We start from the raw sequence: 17396 nt of genomic DNA, 5'->3' as shown, positions 1-17396 counted from the left end.
CACAGATGGTGGAGGTTGTTATAGACAGGTTTATACACTCTCTTCCAAAGTCGGTGGGTTGTTACCGACATCTGGTGAGAATTTCATGTCAAGAGCACCTTTAGGCTACGTTCCAACAATGAGCTTTTTGTAGTGTTTTTGATGTTGCATATTTTCTGCACCATTTCTGCACCCAATAAGATAGGTTACTTGCATTTTTTTTTTAAATATGCAGCGTCAAAAACCCATGGTGGGAATGTATCCTTGGATATATATTTACTTAAGTATTGAATACGTTACCAATATTCTATTTCACCCACTGTAAATGGTTGGATTGTCCTGCCGAAATTGGCCGATTCGAGTGACCGTTCTCTAACGTGTGGGGGATCTTCAGGCATCCTAACCTCTGTTTAGTAGAAAAGCATCTCACACAGCAAAGAGGGTAGGAAACATTTTTATTGAGGAGCAGTAATCATATAGTGAGGAAGGGGAGTGTTTGCCAAACATTTCATTAAAAAACAAACCATGAAATGCGTTTTTCACTGCATTGTTGTTGTTGTTTTAAGTTCATTAAATTTGTAGTAAGCATATTATGGCGTGTTTTTTTTTTTATTATTCTTTAGAGACTTCTGTAACAACAGAGGCCTGAAAAAAAGCAGCATAATAATGCAGCAACACTAAACCTCTTAGGCCGTGTTCACATGATGCCATTGAGCAGCGTTTTGGTTTTTTTTCATCCCTATTTTCCCAAATCTTAGTAAAATCAAAAACTTATGTGCAGCAATTTTGGAAAATCGAAGCATAAAAAAATGCACAATGGGATCATGTGAACATGTAGGCTTCCTTTACATAGTCTGATGTTCTATCTTTTAAAATGCACAAAAAGCATATTAAAACGTCAGTGGGAGTTTTTTTTTGTTATAACATTTGTGTTTTCAATTCCTCCAGAGAAGTCTATGGGGAAATATGTAAAAAATGCCATATCTTTAGCAGCTGCATTTTGAAAAAACGTTGTTTGTGAATCCAGCATTAGTGAGTGTTATGATCTGTTCAATCGGCTTCATCGAGTCTCTAGCTCCTGCCGTTATATGGTAACTGTTGGGCAATAGTCATGTAGCTCCAACCCCAAGCATGCTTGGAAGTCCTGGGGATGGCTTACAGGCCTCCTGACAGTCACTCTACTCCCAATAGTGGCTTTCGAGTAGTCAGTGTTTTAGATCAGTATGGCTAATGACAACAATACATGATGCCATGTTTAGTAAAGGCAGCATTTCAGGATACATGGATTAGGGTATCATCAGAACCTAAGTAGCTTACCGCGAGAAATCCATATTAAATCCTTTAGTGTACCAGAAGGGGCATAAAATTGTGAGGGTTCTTAAATAGTCAAATCCATACAAATTTTTGTGAGGAGGTTTGAAATGTGCACTCTGTGCCCATATTTAGGTGTAGATATCACATCTGGATCCCTGTGGAACAGAATTTACTGATAGTGTAGGGTACTATGGCACTTTAAGTTCAGGTCAGTGGAAACAACCACAGGTCTGAGTGTTACATGTGAAATAACAGCAGTTATCCACTGGTACACTTGGTCTGCATGAGCCCTAGTGCTCACCAGAGGTTCTCCATCGCCTTCGGTCTGGGGCTACAGCATTGCTTAGAGTCCTCAACATCCTCAGTACTAGGCCTCAGGTAGAGCAAGCCTTTCTTTTTTCCCACTTTTGAGGATTAAATACTTGCACTGTAACCACTAATTTCACATTTATTTTCACATTTATGTATCATAGTAACAATTCAGGACAATTTCCATGTAGAAAACAGAGTTTATTTTTATGACTTTCAAGTCACTTTACAGCTCACTCATCAGTACATACATTCAGCTGGAGAAAAAGTGTTTAATTGCTCGATTCACAATCCAGCTCCTCCTCTAATGGTATATGTCTGTACAACATAAAGAAACCTACAAACGGCCATCAATCAAATGAAATCTGTTCCTACAGCTGGTGGCACCAGGCAGGTTCTCCTTGTGGCGCCCCCTAATCATGCCATTCTGCTGTAGCAATAACCGAAAATCATTCCGCTGCCAGCAGAAACCCTAAAATACCTGAATATTGAGCTTTCCCCTTCAGCTTTAGACTTCCATAATACAGTCACTTCCGTTGCACATGGTGAGACTGGCTTTACTTGCATAAAATGGACACTGCAATGTGGTTGTATCAACCACTAGATATCAGCATAAGGATTCCTATGTTGATTACTAATAAAGCGGCCATCCCTTGTACCAATGATGGGCATCTTCTAACACCTCTCAATTCTTGCAGACAATACTCCTTGCTTTTATGACCTCATATGTTAATATTTTTACATATCTGCTGAATTACATCATACATTCCAGGTCCTTGAGGGTCTTTACTTATCAGCTATGTGCTCACTACATGTAATTTTTCTATACAGTATATAAACCTTTTGCGTTTATGTCACTACAGCCACCCTTTTATCATACCGCACAAGAGATCAGTTTAGATAAAGTTTTCGGAAACCCAATGAATTAAAAGTGCATGACTGCTTTAAGAAAGTTGCCATGGCAACCAAAGCCTCAAAATAAGTTTTAAATATTTTGGCTTGATGGTGTACAGTACACGTTTCTTCATCAGTGGTCCCAAACAGCTGCTGTTGCTGTGCAGCTCTAGGAAGCACTTTATACATGTTAAATAGGGATGCTCAACATCTACTGGCCTTCTGGATCCCCACCATGCAGATCATTCGCTAAGTGACAGGAGCCCTTCTAACGCTTCCCCCTAGGCCAAGATATGATTTCTTAACTAGCACCTGCTCCACTTAGTTAAAACCATGATCCCAAGACACTAAAAAACAACAGACTTATCCACACACAACCTGAAGGATTGGTTTGGGTAAATTGCACATATTATGGATGGAGGAGCCAACTGTTGTCACACCAGTAACTATCACATCAATACCCAGTAGGATTGGATTTCCTTTCTCTCCTGATGCTTTTGACAACCGCACAGGATGAGCGCATAATCGCACTCCCGACTATCCTGGATCTTAGCTGCTGCCACCAAACATGGTCGTCCTACCATATGGTGGTTAAACCATTGTGGAGACATTACCTGTCCAAAAGTTGTCATTCCTGCCCATCTGGTTTTACTTCTAGTTTGTGATGCCCAAGGACTGACTACATGCTATCCCACATGAGACTATGCAGGAACACACCTCCCTGAGATCTTGGGTGCCATAATACCCCGAATGTTGTAACAAATGATAGACAAATCACAACCATAATGCAGGCTGATTCCGTATTTAAGGACTGACCCACCTCCTTCACCTCTTCATGAGAACAGGCAAATTATACTTTTCTGAGGCAATGGGATCAGAACCACAGCAAATCCCAGCTGGCTTCAAAGCAGATTTTTTTTTCACATTAACAATATAAAGTGAGAAACAAAGAAAAAAAAGTTGGAATCAAATCAATAGTTCCAAGGGCCATGCACATTCCAGAAACGTTTGTGAAATAATAAAAATGCACTAAATAAATAGCAAATTTCATAGACTTAGTAATGGATCCAGGGAGCTTTTTTTTTTCTTTTACACTTATCACAAAGATTATAGCTTATGGGTTGTCGTGTAGTCGCCGGTGTCTCACCAGATGCGAATCTCGCGTGAACCGTTTTCCACACTCCGGACACGCATAAGGCTTTTCTCCTGTGTGTGTGGTCTGATGCCTCATGAAAAGGGAATAGAAGGTGAAACTTTTCCCACATTCGGCGCACGTGAAAGACTTTTCTTTTGAATGTATTTTTTGATGTCTAAGGAGAGCCGTGTCTGATGTGAAGGTCTTATCACAACAAGGACATTCATAGTCTGTTTCCCCAGTATGAAGTTTCATATGTTGAGCCAAGAGGGCAGGATACTGGAAGCCTTCTCCACATTGGGGACAAGTATGTGTGGTTTGTTTAGTGTGTGTCCTCTGGTGTCTGGCTAGATGAGACTTTTTGGTGTAACTTTTCCCGCACTGAGAGCAGATGTATGGTCTTTTCTTCTTGTGCATTTTTGCATGTCGTTCAAGAAACTCTAGATTCTCAAAGCATTTTCCACATTCTAGACAGGAAAATGGTTTATTACCCTTATGGATTTTGCGATGCCTAACAACATGTGCTTTCCTACGGAAATATTTGCCACAATCAGGGCACATGTATGGTTTCTCTCCTGTATGTGTTCTGTAGTGGTCAGCCAGTTGGGACCGACTGGGGAATTCTTTTCCGCATTCAGAACAAATGCAATCAGTTGCTCCTGCATGACTTTTCAGGTGATGGTTAAGAAGACTCTGACTTGCAAAACTCTTATCGCATTCAGGGCATGAAACTGCAGCAATGTGGCTACCCCAATGCAACTCCAGAAGAGCTTCAAAACGGAATGATTTGCCACACTGTGTGCAAGAAAATGGCTTCTCCCCTGCATGAACGCCTTGGTGTTCCTCAAGTTGAGAGGCATCATCAAAGCTTTCCCCACATTCAGAGCATGGAAACCTCTCAATCTGGTCATAGGCCGTATAAGGGTCTTGTGGTTGAGCATGTTTAGTGGGAGTGTAGACCTCCACTTGGTTTGTTTTGTGTATTTTACGATGTTGGTTTAGGACATCCTGGCGATGAAAAGACTTACCACATTCTGGACAGGGATAGATCTCCTTATCTCCGTGAATTCGTTGGTGTCGGAGCATATGAGATTTCCTTCGGAAGCCTTTCCCGCAGTTTGAGCAAACAAAAGGCTTTTCACCAGTGTGAATCCTCTGATGTATATCGAACTCGGTCTTACAAGAATACTGTTTTCCACATTCACAACATATCAGTGGCTTCTTCTGATGAGATTTAGAGTGATGGAGGAGAAGACTGTTGTATTTGAAACACTTACCACATTCTGAACAAGAATACGGTTTGTCCTGATTGTCTGCTTTCTGGTGTAAGTTGCTGGAATGAGCGGAATAATATTCATACGTAATCTCCTCCATATATGGTTCCTGGTATAACTGAGAAACGGATAGATCTTCAGTGCTTGTTTGCATTTCGTCATCTTCATAGTACGGTCCCTTTATAAAAGTAGAGCCATAATCCGTTTGGGAATTTTCAGAGCCTGTATTGATATCCGTGTCCCTGAAACTTCCTTCAGCGCTTTCAGCTAGTATGAAGTGCCTTTGTGATTGTTCTAAGGATACTGATATGCCAGTCTCTATGAGAGATCCCTCTTCTTCCGAGGCTGGTTCTTGCTTAATCTGCATGCTTGTATATGGTGTTGGTGATTGGTCCATTAGAACTTGGGGATATAAAGAAACATTGTTCTTAGGTCGAGTATGTATGTGTTCAATTTTTATAGGGAGCTCATCTAATCGGGAATCTTCTTCGGCCCAATCAACAGGTTCCTCCTTAATTTTTATTACTCTGTATTCAGTTGTGGTGGGTTTAATATCTACAGATCCATATTCTTTGCTGGTTATTACATTCTCATCATTACTGCCATGTAACACTGTATGTACCAAGGGATTACAAATGTTACTAGCAATGAATGCAGAGTCACCAGATGATGTGCCTCCCTTCTTGCAAATAGATAAATATTCTGTTTGGTCAATGGGAACATGTATATATATTTCAGGGAGAGGTCCAATTTCACTGGGGCTGGCATCATCTGTTTGTGTTGAGCTATCTCGACACAAGGTTATGGAGTTTTCTTGGGTGATGTCAGCATCAGGCCTGTCTGTTTTAATAGGCACTGGTTCAGATATTAGATGAACTCCAGGCATGTCAGCAGACGACCCTATTGGAAAGAATAAAGTGTAAGTCCTTATGAGAATGGCATTGGCAAGTGCAGAATTCATCTAGAAGATGACAGTTGACGAGTTTTAGAGAATATCTGGGGAGGGGTAGTGATAATGGAGGCTCTAAAAAAATACTAAAATAATGCTTGTTTAACTCTCCAATATATATGTTATGTACACACTAATATATATATATATATATATATATATATATATATATATATATATATTTTTTATTACATTTTATCGCTCCAGAGGTAAATACATAGCAGTCAAAACTTTCCTTACCCTCAAAGTCAGACTGGTGATCGCCTGTCTTTCTCTTCTCTTCACCCTGCTTCGGTGCGTCTTCCCCATCCATGTCATTGTTTGCCTGCAAGTATAATGCGGCACAAAAAATACAATCAATTAATTTTATGAAATCAATCTTATATGAATTAGTTGTGTAGGATAAGAAAAACAGCTGACCTGGAACAGTGCCATTCTTGTCCAGGAGCTATTTTCTGTATCACAGCTCTACCTAATTCACTTAAATCGTGCAATACAAGAAACTGTCTATGGACAAAAGTGGCACGGTTTCTCAAAAAAACAAAAAAATTACAATTTCCAAAGAAATACATTTTTAAAACAACATAAGTTGCCACCATATCTATGCCTATTCTGCATATAACTCACCTTTTCTGTATTTCTCAAGGATAGAACACAGATCATTGTAGCCTATGGGGTTATTCAGGAGTCCATCTTTTTGTTGCGCAAAAAAAAAATGTCTAATTTTGATCCAATCAAACTCGCCAATACAATAAGTCTGTGAAAAATTTGGACAGCACTCCAATTCCATCGGAGTTGTCTCCCAGTGCGGCTTGTTTTTCACAGATGGCTTGAGGAGCTTGAGAAAAACGAACACACGGACCAAACTGATGAAAAACTCAGCACACTGATGGAAATTGGACCCATCTTTTTTCCTTTGGTATGTCTTAATTCTGCCTGTTTTCCATGTACACTGTATAGGACTCACCTCTCCAGTCAGAAGCTGCAGGACCTTGCTGGTGAGGTCTACCACCCTATTGGTTTTCTTCTCCAAGTCTTGTTCATGGTCCATTTTGGGGCTCTGGGAGCTGCTCTTGTACGCCACATTGTCACCGGAGTTCTTCACAATGACATAATCCTGTTCAAGGAAAGATTTATAACAGTTTGTAAAAATCACCATAGAAAGAACACCAGGAAGCTTTAGGTAAAGAGGTAGAAATAGTTTAGATAAGCTTGTTTAGTAGGAATACACATCAGTAGAGACCTACAGTAAATTCAAGTCTGTGCAAAAGTATATGCCCCCTATTTCTACATATTAGTCATACTGATCAGAGCTGTAACTAGTCACTCAAAATTGACAGCATAGCATGCATTTTGCATGCATAAATAATATGTATTGCAGTAAATTGTCCTGTCAATTGGAGGCCGGTGTCAGCTGTAAAACACAGCCAGCAGGACTGATAGAGAGCGAGCCCCAATCCTGAGCACGCTCCATAGTCTCCCTGCACACATATGACAAACATTTATATCACTAAGGCAGTGTTCCCCAACTCCAGTCCTCAAGGTCCACCAACAGGTCATGTTTTCAGGATTTCCTTAGAATTACACGTGATGGGATTATTGCCTGTGCAGGTGATGCAATTATCACCTGTGCAATACTAAGGAAATCCTGAAAACATGACCTGTTTGGGGAACACAGCACTAAAGGGTCTCAAAAAACTATGATGTATGTACAGGCACATGTGCAAAAATAAAAGAAAAACAATATATTTATTTGTGTTGTTCATTGCACAGTGTAAAAATTGTGACGTTTCAGTCTAAATGACCTTCATCAAACAAACACTGAAAGATACAATACTGTATAATAAGAAGAATAAAATAAAAAAACAGGTCTAGGAAATGTGTGAATCATCTGAGACGGCGGACTTGATCATCGCAAAGTGTAACAGAAATAATACATCCATATAAAAAAGGGGAGACAAAGTACAACAGAGGGAAAAGATCAAAAACAAAGTCACAAAATATATTCCTAAGCTCTGGTTGTCGCTGTAGTCCTGCCGCACTTTCATCTTCTATAGTCCTATCCTGCACCTGGTGAGTCCTTGTCTTTCCTGACAGTATTCCCTATTCGGATGGTAATAGTGCTTCTGGTGGGCAAGTGCTCTGGTCCAGGAGTCACATACCTACACTGGTTCATGCCTTACATTACTACCATGTATACTTAGGAATTCTTCATATTGCTACATTCCCATGATGAGTTTTGGGTGAGTTTTTCTCGCTATTTTACTTATTGGATGCAGGCAATCTGCAGCACCAAAAACTCACCAAAAGCTCATAGTGGGAATGTAGCCTTAGGTATCTTCAGATCCATATGAATAGTCGCATTATATTATTTTGTGACTTTGTTCTCTTTTATATGTTATCTTCCCTCTTTTATATAAATGTATTATTCCTTTTGTTTCTTGTTTTGTGGACAATTTATATTATGATCATGTTCAATGTGGCAGATGGTTCACATATTTTTTTATTTTTCCTAATATACAGTATTGTATCTCATTCAGCGTTTGTTTGATGAAGGTCATTTAGACCAAAACGCCACAATTTTTTTTATACTCTGCAGTGGACAATACAAAATAAATGTATTTTTTTCATTATCCATCCAAGAGTGCCGAATTCTCTTAATACTGATATTTATAAGGATGAACCCTATCCGAACACCGAAATTATCAGCAGTGTCGTATTTCCAAGCATACAAAAATTACTAAAAATTAAGGCTCCCAAAATGCAAAAATGAAAATTCTAAAGATCACATTTGTCTGTTCTGTTAAAGGGGGTAATGAAGGGTATGTGCCCACGATTAGGAAATGCTGCGGGTGAGTTTGGGTATGTGCCCGTGATCAGGAAATAGTGCAGGTTTGACGCTGCGTATTTATACAGCGTCAAAGCCGCAGCGTCCAGATGTTACAGCATAGTGGATGGGATCTCTAGAAATACCATGTCCACTATGCGTGCATCTGAGGCTGCGGATAACCCGCGGACACTGACATGTGGCGCGTCTTTCAGGACTGCAGCATTTTCTCTTGCCGAATCGCTAGTCTCCGCAACAGAAATTTGACCACTAGAATGTATTGAACGCGGTAAATCTGCATGATTCAGTGAACACATGTGGATTTACCTGCGTTCAATAGAATGCAGCGTTTTGGATGCAGCAAAAATATGCTGCGTCCAAAGCGCTGGTACGTCCGGGTCGTGGGCACAGAGCCTAAGACCTAAAGAACTGAGTGCAAAGTAATAGGAGTATCTCACAATTTTCTAGGAAATTCACTTGATTCAGAACCACCGAAGATCTCACCTCTTCGATAAGCAAGTAGACGATCTCCAAGACAAGGCTCAGGATCCTCTCCATCATGTGATTCTTTTCCATCTCCATCTTCCATATATCGCACAGGGGCGAGGCCTGACTCCCAAGACCTGTGTCTGAGTTGATGACAAGGGCCTGATAAAAAACAAAATGAAGATGAGACAGGTCCTCTAGTCGGCATATCATTTTCTTCCTTTCTATTCGATCAATTCTCAGGTTTCCTCTTGTGCTGCTGTCATCCCCATAGAACTGGAATGCATAAGGAATAGTCGGAATCAAGAGTAACCAATGCAATCACTACTTTTTCTTTCATTTTCTAACCCGGGATCTGACTTGCTCTGGGTAATTTATCCATTTCTGTCTTCACTACTCTTTATGACAGAGGTTTAGTTTCCAAACCTTCTGGTTAGACAGATGTACAATGTCCCTCCTCGACCCTCTATCATTTCATCCTCAGATACCTACATTCATACCAGACCCCTTTTATGTGTTTCTTCAGTTGTGGACCTAGTAGGGGCATAGAGAGGTGTGAAAAAGTGTTTGCCCCCTTTCTGATTCCTTACTCTTTTGCATGTTTGTCACACTTAAATGTTTCAGATCACAAAACAAATGTAAATATTAGATAAAGATAACACAAAATGCAGTATTTAAAATCAAGGTTTGCATTTCTTTTTCCCTTAATAATAAAAACTGCATTTTGTGTTTATTAGCTATCTTTGTCTTATATTTATATTTCTTTTGTATGAGACTTGCTGTCACGTACCAACTAGCTTCTCTTAATGCTCGATTTGGAGAAGCAGATGAGAATGTAGAATCCATGCAAACTGGATACTTGCGGCCACATGACAACTGCTGGATCTGGCAACTCTGGGAAATCCTGACATTGAATATATGGCACACTGTCAGGATTTGGAAATCTGCAGCCACATAAGAGTAACTGCAGAAATTTATGTTCAGCTGGAAAAAAAACTCTAACAAGCAGAGATCAGAGCTAGCTCCCACTGATTCTTCAAGAGGAAGGTGCTGGCTGTATGACACAGCCAGCAGCTGCTATGTATGGAGCGGACTCAGATCTGAAGCCTGCTCAGTACACCTGTGCCCGATATATCTAACAGGTCATTAAGAAGCTATTGGGCTGCATTTGTGGTATGTTTTGATCATGATTCGTTTTTACTGTAAAGCACTGTTCTAGAATTTTTTACCAGATGATGTATAAAAACTTACCAAGAAAAGAATTCAGAAATAATCCACCCTTTTGTCTTCCATTTTCTTTCAGACGTTTTGGATTTGCTGAGGTCACCAGTACATTCCTGTTTGTTAGTTTTTTTTTAAAGAGGATCTGTCACCTGACTTTAAAATACAAACTCCACACAAAGATCTGATGAGGCTGATACATTTACTTTGATAATCCATGTCATGGTGGCAGTATAATCCTTTTTGAAAGTTCAATACAATCTCTGCCACCATTCTAGCCTGATTGACATTTCCTCAATGTCCCTCCTCCCTGCTGAAATCTCACACTGCTCAGTACAAGCTATAGCTGTCAGTCAGGTTGGCGAAGATGCGATGCACTTGGATATCTGAGCTCTCTCACTTTTTAGCTGCACTCATAAGATCCTTAATAGCACTATTATACAGCCAATGCAGAATGTAAAGTGGATTTTATGTCTACACCATGTGAACATGCCCTAAAATGGCAATTCAGAGACTTTAATAACGCTGACCCATTCACTTTACCAGGAATGAGCTGCAGTACCATTCACAGACAATACACAATATACAGTGCAGTAGCAGCCCGGTGCGCGGCAGTCTCTTCGATCAGCTGATCGGTCTTTGTGCCAGGATACAGACCCCTACCAATCTGATATCAATAATGAATGCCACAAATGGGTCAATATTGAACTTTCAGTAAACTTTAAATTTTTCACGAAATAATGAGCTAACAGACCACATGGGACCATGACATTTCTTACGAGTCATTTGTCCAATTATTTCTGAGCATATGACAATGGAGAGACTAAAAACTTCTGTAATTCCTAAACAGATAAAGAGTTATTCCCCATCTGATCCATTTATGGCTGAGACAGGAGTATCTGGGTCTAAGCTCCAACAGGAGCGGGGACCTCTGGAAACAGCCAAGTGGGCAGCCCATTGCCTTTTCTGTGACTCCTTCTCACTCCTATAGAAGTTATGAACACATAGCGCTGTCTGCTCAGCCGTTTCTGGTCCCCAACCACTTCTGGCCGGGCCATAGGCACATAGATTAGTGTCATGAATGGATGAGATGAGAGTAACCCTTTAATGCATACACGTCAAACTCTGGACCGTGGGCCAAATCTGACCTGCAGGGTGATTTTATTTGGCTCGCAACACCAGAACCACCACCCCTAGGTGTGGCCCGCTACTCTGTATGGAGGACTACGCGGGGCCCCGCTACTCTGCATGGAGGACTACGCGGGGCCCGCTATTCTGCATGGAGGACTACGCGGGGCCCGCTATTCTGCATGGAGGACTACGCGGGGCCCGCTATTCTGCATGGAGGACTACGCGGGGCCCGCTATTCTGCATGGAGGACTACGCGGGGCCCGCTATTCTGCATGGAGGACTACGCGGGGCCCGCTATTCTGCATGGAGGACTACGCGGGGCCCGCTATTCTGCATGGAGGACTACGCGGGGCCCGCTATTTTGCATGGAGGACTACGCGGGGCCCGCTATTCTGCATGGAGGACTACGCGGGGCCCGCTATTCTGCATGGAGGACTACGCGGGGCCCGCTATTCTGCATGGAGGACTACGCGGGGCCCGCTATTCTGCATGGAGGACTACGCGGGGCCCGCTATTCTGCATGGAGGACTACGCGGGGCCCGCTATTCTGCATGGAGGACTACGCGGGGCCCGCTATTCTGCATGGAGGACTACGCGGGGCCCGCTATTCTGCATGGAGGACTACGCGGGGCCCGCTATTCTGCATGGAGGACTACGCGGGGCCCGCTATTCTGCATGGAGGACTACGCGGGGCCCGCTATTCTGTATGGAGGACTACGCGGGGCGCATTATTCTGTATGGAGAACTATGTGGGGCCATTATTCTGTATGGAGGACTATGAGGGGCCCATTATTCTGTATGGAGGACTATGTGGGGCCATTATTCTGTATGGAGGACTATGTGGGGCCATTATTCTGTATGGAGGACTATGTGGGGCCCATTATACTGTATGAAGCACTATGTGGGGCCCATTATACTGTATGAAGCACTATGTGGGGCTCATTATACTGTACGGAGGACTATGTGGGGCTCATTATACTGTATGCTGGCTGGCCCGCGACTTTGTCCAAACTTTTCATTTTGGCCCTCTGTGTGTTTTGAGTGTGACATCCCTGCTTTAATGCAATCATTTTATAAAACCCCTTACGTTAAAGTTAACCGTCAATCACATGTTCATTGCTTTGTCTCCAAACCAATATACTAGCGTATAATTCTGTCTGTCCATGTACGTCTGGAGCAGGTTGTAAATGACAAGTGATCAGGTCTAAAAAAAAGAAAAACGGAATGAAGATGGCAGCCTGGAAGTTACGGAGTAAGGGGCTGTCACTAGGTCAGTATGGGCAGGTTTTACTCAGTCATACGTTTCCAGATATATGGGCCTCTTTAGTTAGTGCTAATTTTTATGCCACCTACCAAGGGGATGGTGCACCAAGTAGGTCATCACCTGTCCACAGAGTAGGGAACAGGCATATACTGATAACTGGGGGTCCCACCGATCACATAACGGGGGTCTGGATGAAGCAGTGGTGGATCATGAGCTCCTCTGCTCCATTCATTCTCTATGGGACTGCCGGAGAGAACGAAGCGGTGTACTGTGCAGGTCTCCGGTGGTCCTATAGAGCAGTGCACCCCACTAACGGAGCTGAAGGTACAGTGCTAACAGGGGAGGCCCCTGTGTATGGGCCCTGTAGGTCAGCAGCTGCCCCCATGGCATGCCCACCCCAGTACCTGTAGAACAGGAATCACTTACTGTCCAAACTGTCTCCTCCTTCATCAGCTCAGAGCAGCGCAGCGGGGCTGGTCATGTGACCGGCTGATGACGCCATAACACCCACAGGAAAAAAAGAAAAACGGCTCAGCATTTAAAAGGTTAACACAGAGGAGGCTCCGGATTGGCATCACAATAAGATAGTGCCCATTTCAAGGTCCAACGTCAGCTGCTCAAAGAGGTTCTGAAGCGGCTGGGTGTGCGCTATAATGCGGTATCCACATCACCCACATGTCATGTGTGGACACAATGACGCCACGCACGGAGCATCCTCCGAGGTCAGCCGGCACCGCACCAGCAGCCCTCCTACTCCTCAAGGCCTGGGTTACCGAGCAAACGCCGCTCAGTCCTCTGTGCTCCGGACAAAGGCCCGACGTTGGCTCCGGTATCCGTGGCGCATCATGGGAAATGTAGTTCCAAGCTTTTCACTGAGCGTGACGTCAGATCCTTGTTCCTATAGTAACTGGACGCCGCAGTGTGAATGGAGCATGCGCAGAAAGGAAGCTCAGAGGGCATAGGCAGGAAAGAAGCGACTACACATGCGCAGTGGGGCTCTGATGCTGGCTGGCAGCACCATGGACGTGTATATACGCTGTCACGGAGTTATCACCTTAGGCTATGTGCCCACGATGCAGAAATGAAGCAGATTTTTTCCATTTCTCTCTGGCAGGAAAAACGCATGTGGATTTTACATGCGTTTTTCCCGCCAGGTAGAAGCGTTTTTTCATGCATTTTTGCATGTGGGTTATGGCTGTGTGCCCACGTAGCATTTTTCAAGCGTATATGCTGCGGAATTTCCGCAGCGTAAACGCTTGAAAAACGCATGTATATCCGCACCCCATGGTCCCCAATGGGATTCCGCAAGTTCTATGCACATGTTGCGGATTTTTCCGCAGCGTTTATGCCGCGTTCAAAAATCCGCAGCATGTCATTTAATTTTGCGTTTCCGCAAGCGGAATTGCCTTTGTCCAATGCATAAAAAACGCAAGGCAATTCCGCATGTGGAAAACGCGTGATAAACGCGCGAAAAATGCGCGATAAACGCGTGCGGAATTCCGCATGCGTTTTTCCGGGAGAGGACTTGCATTTATGCAGCAGAAATTTTCTGCTTCATAAATGCAACGTGGGCACATAGCCTATCAAGCGCTTTTCCAAGCGATTTTAGCATCACTTGGAAAAGTGCTGGACAACTTGGTCACACTATATAAATCCATGCACCCGGCATATATAGTGTGACCAAGTTAATAGTTAAAAAAAAGAATAAGAATGGTAAAAAGTAAAGATTATATTTACCTTCCGTTGTCCTCCCGGTGTTTTGTCCGCTCCGTCCGGTGTCTTGCACTGTTCGCGCTGTTGTGAAGGACCTGCGGTGACGTCATTCAGTCATGCGTCAGGTCACATGACTCAATGACGTCATGGCAGGTCCTTCACACCACCGCGAGCATTGCAAGAGACCGGACGGAGCGGACAAAACACCGGGAGGACATAGGAAGGTAAATATAATCTTTATTTTTTATTAGAAATTCTTTTTTTCACAGGTTCTATGGTACCTGGCTCTGGATGAGAGTCTCCTGTCCTCCAGACCTGGGTACCATCCGCACATTGAACCGTGTGATATCCGCATGTGCAGATGTAGTGATGCGGATGTCACGCGGTCCAATGCAAGTCAATGGCGGCGATTACGCTGCGTGTCCGCAAAATTAATGGACATGCTGCGGATTTTTGAGCGCAGCATAAATGCTGCGGAAAAATCCGCAGCATGGGCATTGACATTGCGGCTTGTCATTGGGGACCATGGGGGGCGGATTACCAAGCGTTTCCAAAGTGTTTACGCTGCGCAAATTACGCAGCATAAACGCTTGGAAAACGCTTCGTGGGCACGCAGCCAAAGGCTATGTGCCCACAATGCAGAAATGCTGCAGATTTTATCCGCATCTCCCTGGCAGGAAAAAACGCATGCTGATTATACATGCGGATTATACATGCGGATTTTACATGCATTTTTCCTGCCAGGTAGAAGCGTTTGTCAAGCGTTTTTGCATGCGGGTTATCAAGCGCTTTTCCAAGCGATTTTAGCATCACTTGGAAAAGTCCTTGACAACTTGTTCACACTATAAATCCATGCAACCGGCATGGATTTATATAGTGTGACCAAGTTAATAGTTAAAAAAAAAAAGAATAAGAATGGTGAAAAATAAAAAATAAACATTATACTTACCTTCCGATGGCCCCCGGTCTGCTTCTCCGCTCCGTCCGGGAGGCCGGGGAACATCGGAAGGTAAGTATAATCTTTATTTTTTATTTTAAATAATTTTTTTAACAGGTTCTATGGTACCCAGGTCTGGATGAGAGTCTCCTGTCCTCCAGACCTGGGTACCATCTGCACATAGAAACGCATAATATCCGTGTGTGCAAATGTGCTGACACGGATAATATGAGTTTCAATGCAAGTCAATGGCGGCAATTACGCTGCGTGTCCACAAAATGAATGGACATGCTGCGTATTTTTCCGCAAAGATAATCTGCAGCGGAAATTTCCGCACCATGTGCACAGCACATGCGAATTATCATTGGGGACCATGGGGCACGTATTACCAAGCGTTTTTTAAGCGTTTTCGCTGTGGAAATTTCACAGCAAAAGCGCTTGAAAAACGCATAGTGGGCATGCAGCCTCACTCTCCACAAATCTAATAAATGTTTTTTTTCCTCTATATTATAAACATTCTCTCATTTTGTAAAAGAGACATTTGCAAACACAAGGACTATAGTAGTGCAGCAAATGACAGCTGAGTAGTGTTGAGCGAGCATGGTCAACACTGCTCGGTACTCACCCGAGCATCTCACTACTCGGGATGTTCGGTGAGCACCGAGCATTTCCGGGTTACTCGGGCAGGAGCTCGGGACTCCGCCCTGCATGTTTGGCGCTCTTTACGGAGCCAATGAACATGCAGGGATTGCCAGCCAGTCACTGTAATGCCGCAGCCATGTTGTTTGTGGGCATTACAGTGATTGGCTGGCCGCACAGCGTCACCTCGACTATTTAAAACCGGGCGCAGCCATCTTGGACACAGTCGCTGCGGATCAGACAGTGTAGGGTCAGTGCTGCAGAGCTAGGGAGAGATTTATACTGCAAAATAGTTAGTGTAGGGTCTCTAAAGCCTGCCAAATCAAACAAACAGTCCTTCTCAGGACTAATATCCATCCCAGATATCAGGCAGGCAGGCTGTATAGGAGACGCAGTGGTTATACCAACAAACACTGCATTACAGTCCTGTGTGCTGCTGCTCAAATTGCTAGACTTAGCCCCAGGTCTCAGGGGCCAGGAAAAATCCATTTTTTTTCATCTAAATCCTCAGTCAGACTGTACAAATGCCCGTCTTATTAACCTTTTGGTATCCCCCCCCCCCCCAAAAAAAAAAAAAATTGACTGTGTCTGTGAGTGTTCAGACACAAATATATCTGTTTAAAAGAGTCTGGTGTAGGCCAGAGAAGTAGAACTGTGGTTTTCCTCTTCCACGGTTCAAATCTGGGTGTAATCCACCTTTTTGCCTTTTTTACATAAAAAAAAAAACAGTTTCAGTGTCTCGCTGACTGTTCAGACACAAATATATCTGTTCAAAAGATTCTGGTGTAGGCCAGAGAAATAGAACTGTGGTTTTCCTCTTCCATGGTTCTAATCTCCTTTTTATTACCCTTTTTCCATTGATAGTGCAAGTGTAAGCTATTTTACTTCATTTACAATGGGCAAGGCGCGTGGCAAGGGACGTGGAACTGGACGTTCTGGTGATGGTGCGTGGCCAAGGTGAAAATGTGCCACAACCAACAGCCACATCTTCTCGCTCCCAGTTCTTGACCGAATTACTAGGGAAGCACACAACACCACCACTATTGCGAACTGATCAGTGTGAACAGGTTATTAATTGGATAGCAGATAATACTTCCAGTCACCTGGGCACCACCACCTCCGGTCTGTCTTCCACACGGTCAAGTGTTAGTAGCCGTGAGTCTCGACCGCATACTCCTCCTCACCCTGATGCTCCTTCCTCCCACCATGCCGAGTGTCGTCAGACAGCAACTGATCCCACAGTTGGACACTCTGAAGAGCTGTTCACTGGTCCATTTTCATATTTGGGCCCCTCGCCTGCTCCACTTGAAGTGGTGGAAGAAGA

At 43.3% G+C, this 17396-nt stretch overlaps 1 protein-coding gene across 1 annotated transcript; it reads right to left on the bottom strand.

The window, feature by feature from the left end:
- Positions 1-1390: 1390 nt before the first annotated feature.
- LOC141273082 (uncharacterized) lies at positions 1391-13676 on the bottom strand. Its single transcript, XM_073684442.1, has 5 exons — positions 13210-13676; positions 9186-9329; positions 6822-6971; positions 6095-6179; positions 1391-5805 (listed from the first exon to the last, which is right to left on the bottom strand). The coding sequence occupies exons 1-5, from the start codon at positions 13231-13233 to the stop codon at positions 3611-3613; spliced, it is 2598 nt and encodes an 865-aa protein (XP_073540543.1). The 5' UTR covers positions 13234-13676; the 3' UTR covers positions 1391-3610.
- Positions 13677-17396: the final 3720 nt, after the last annotated feature.

The sequence above is a fragment of the Phyllobates terribilis genome, unplaced genomic scaffold (assembly GCF_046119375.1).
Source record: "Phyllobates terribilis strain yellow unplaced genomic scaffold, ASM4611937v1 Scaffold_5__5_contigs__length_657084704, whole genome shotgun sequence".
Classification (NCBI taxonomy): Eukaryota; Metazoa; Chordata; class Amphibia; order Anura; family Dendrobatidae; genus Phyllobates; species Phyllobates terribilis.
The sequence above is the reverse complement of the archived record's forward strand: the minus strand, read 5'-3'. Positions and strand labels throughout refer to the sequence as shown.

What these genes read in the sequence shown, in the direction of transcription:
- LOC141273082 (XM_073684442.1), bottom strand. Translation starts at nt 13,233, where the DNA reads ATGAAGGAGGAGACAGTTTGGACA. An exon ending in TCTACTTGCTTATCGAAGAG is followed by an intron (nt 6,972 to 9,185) that starts GTGAGATCTTCG and finishes TTCCTTGAACAG; the next exon opens with GATTATGTCATTGTGAAGAA. An exon ending in TGCAGCTTCTGACTGGAGAG is followed by an intron (nt 6,180 to 6,821) that starts GTGAGTCCTATA and finishes TTATACTTGCAG; the next exon opens with GCAAACAATGACATGGATGG.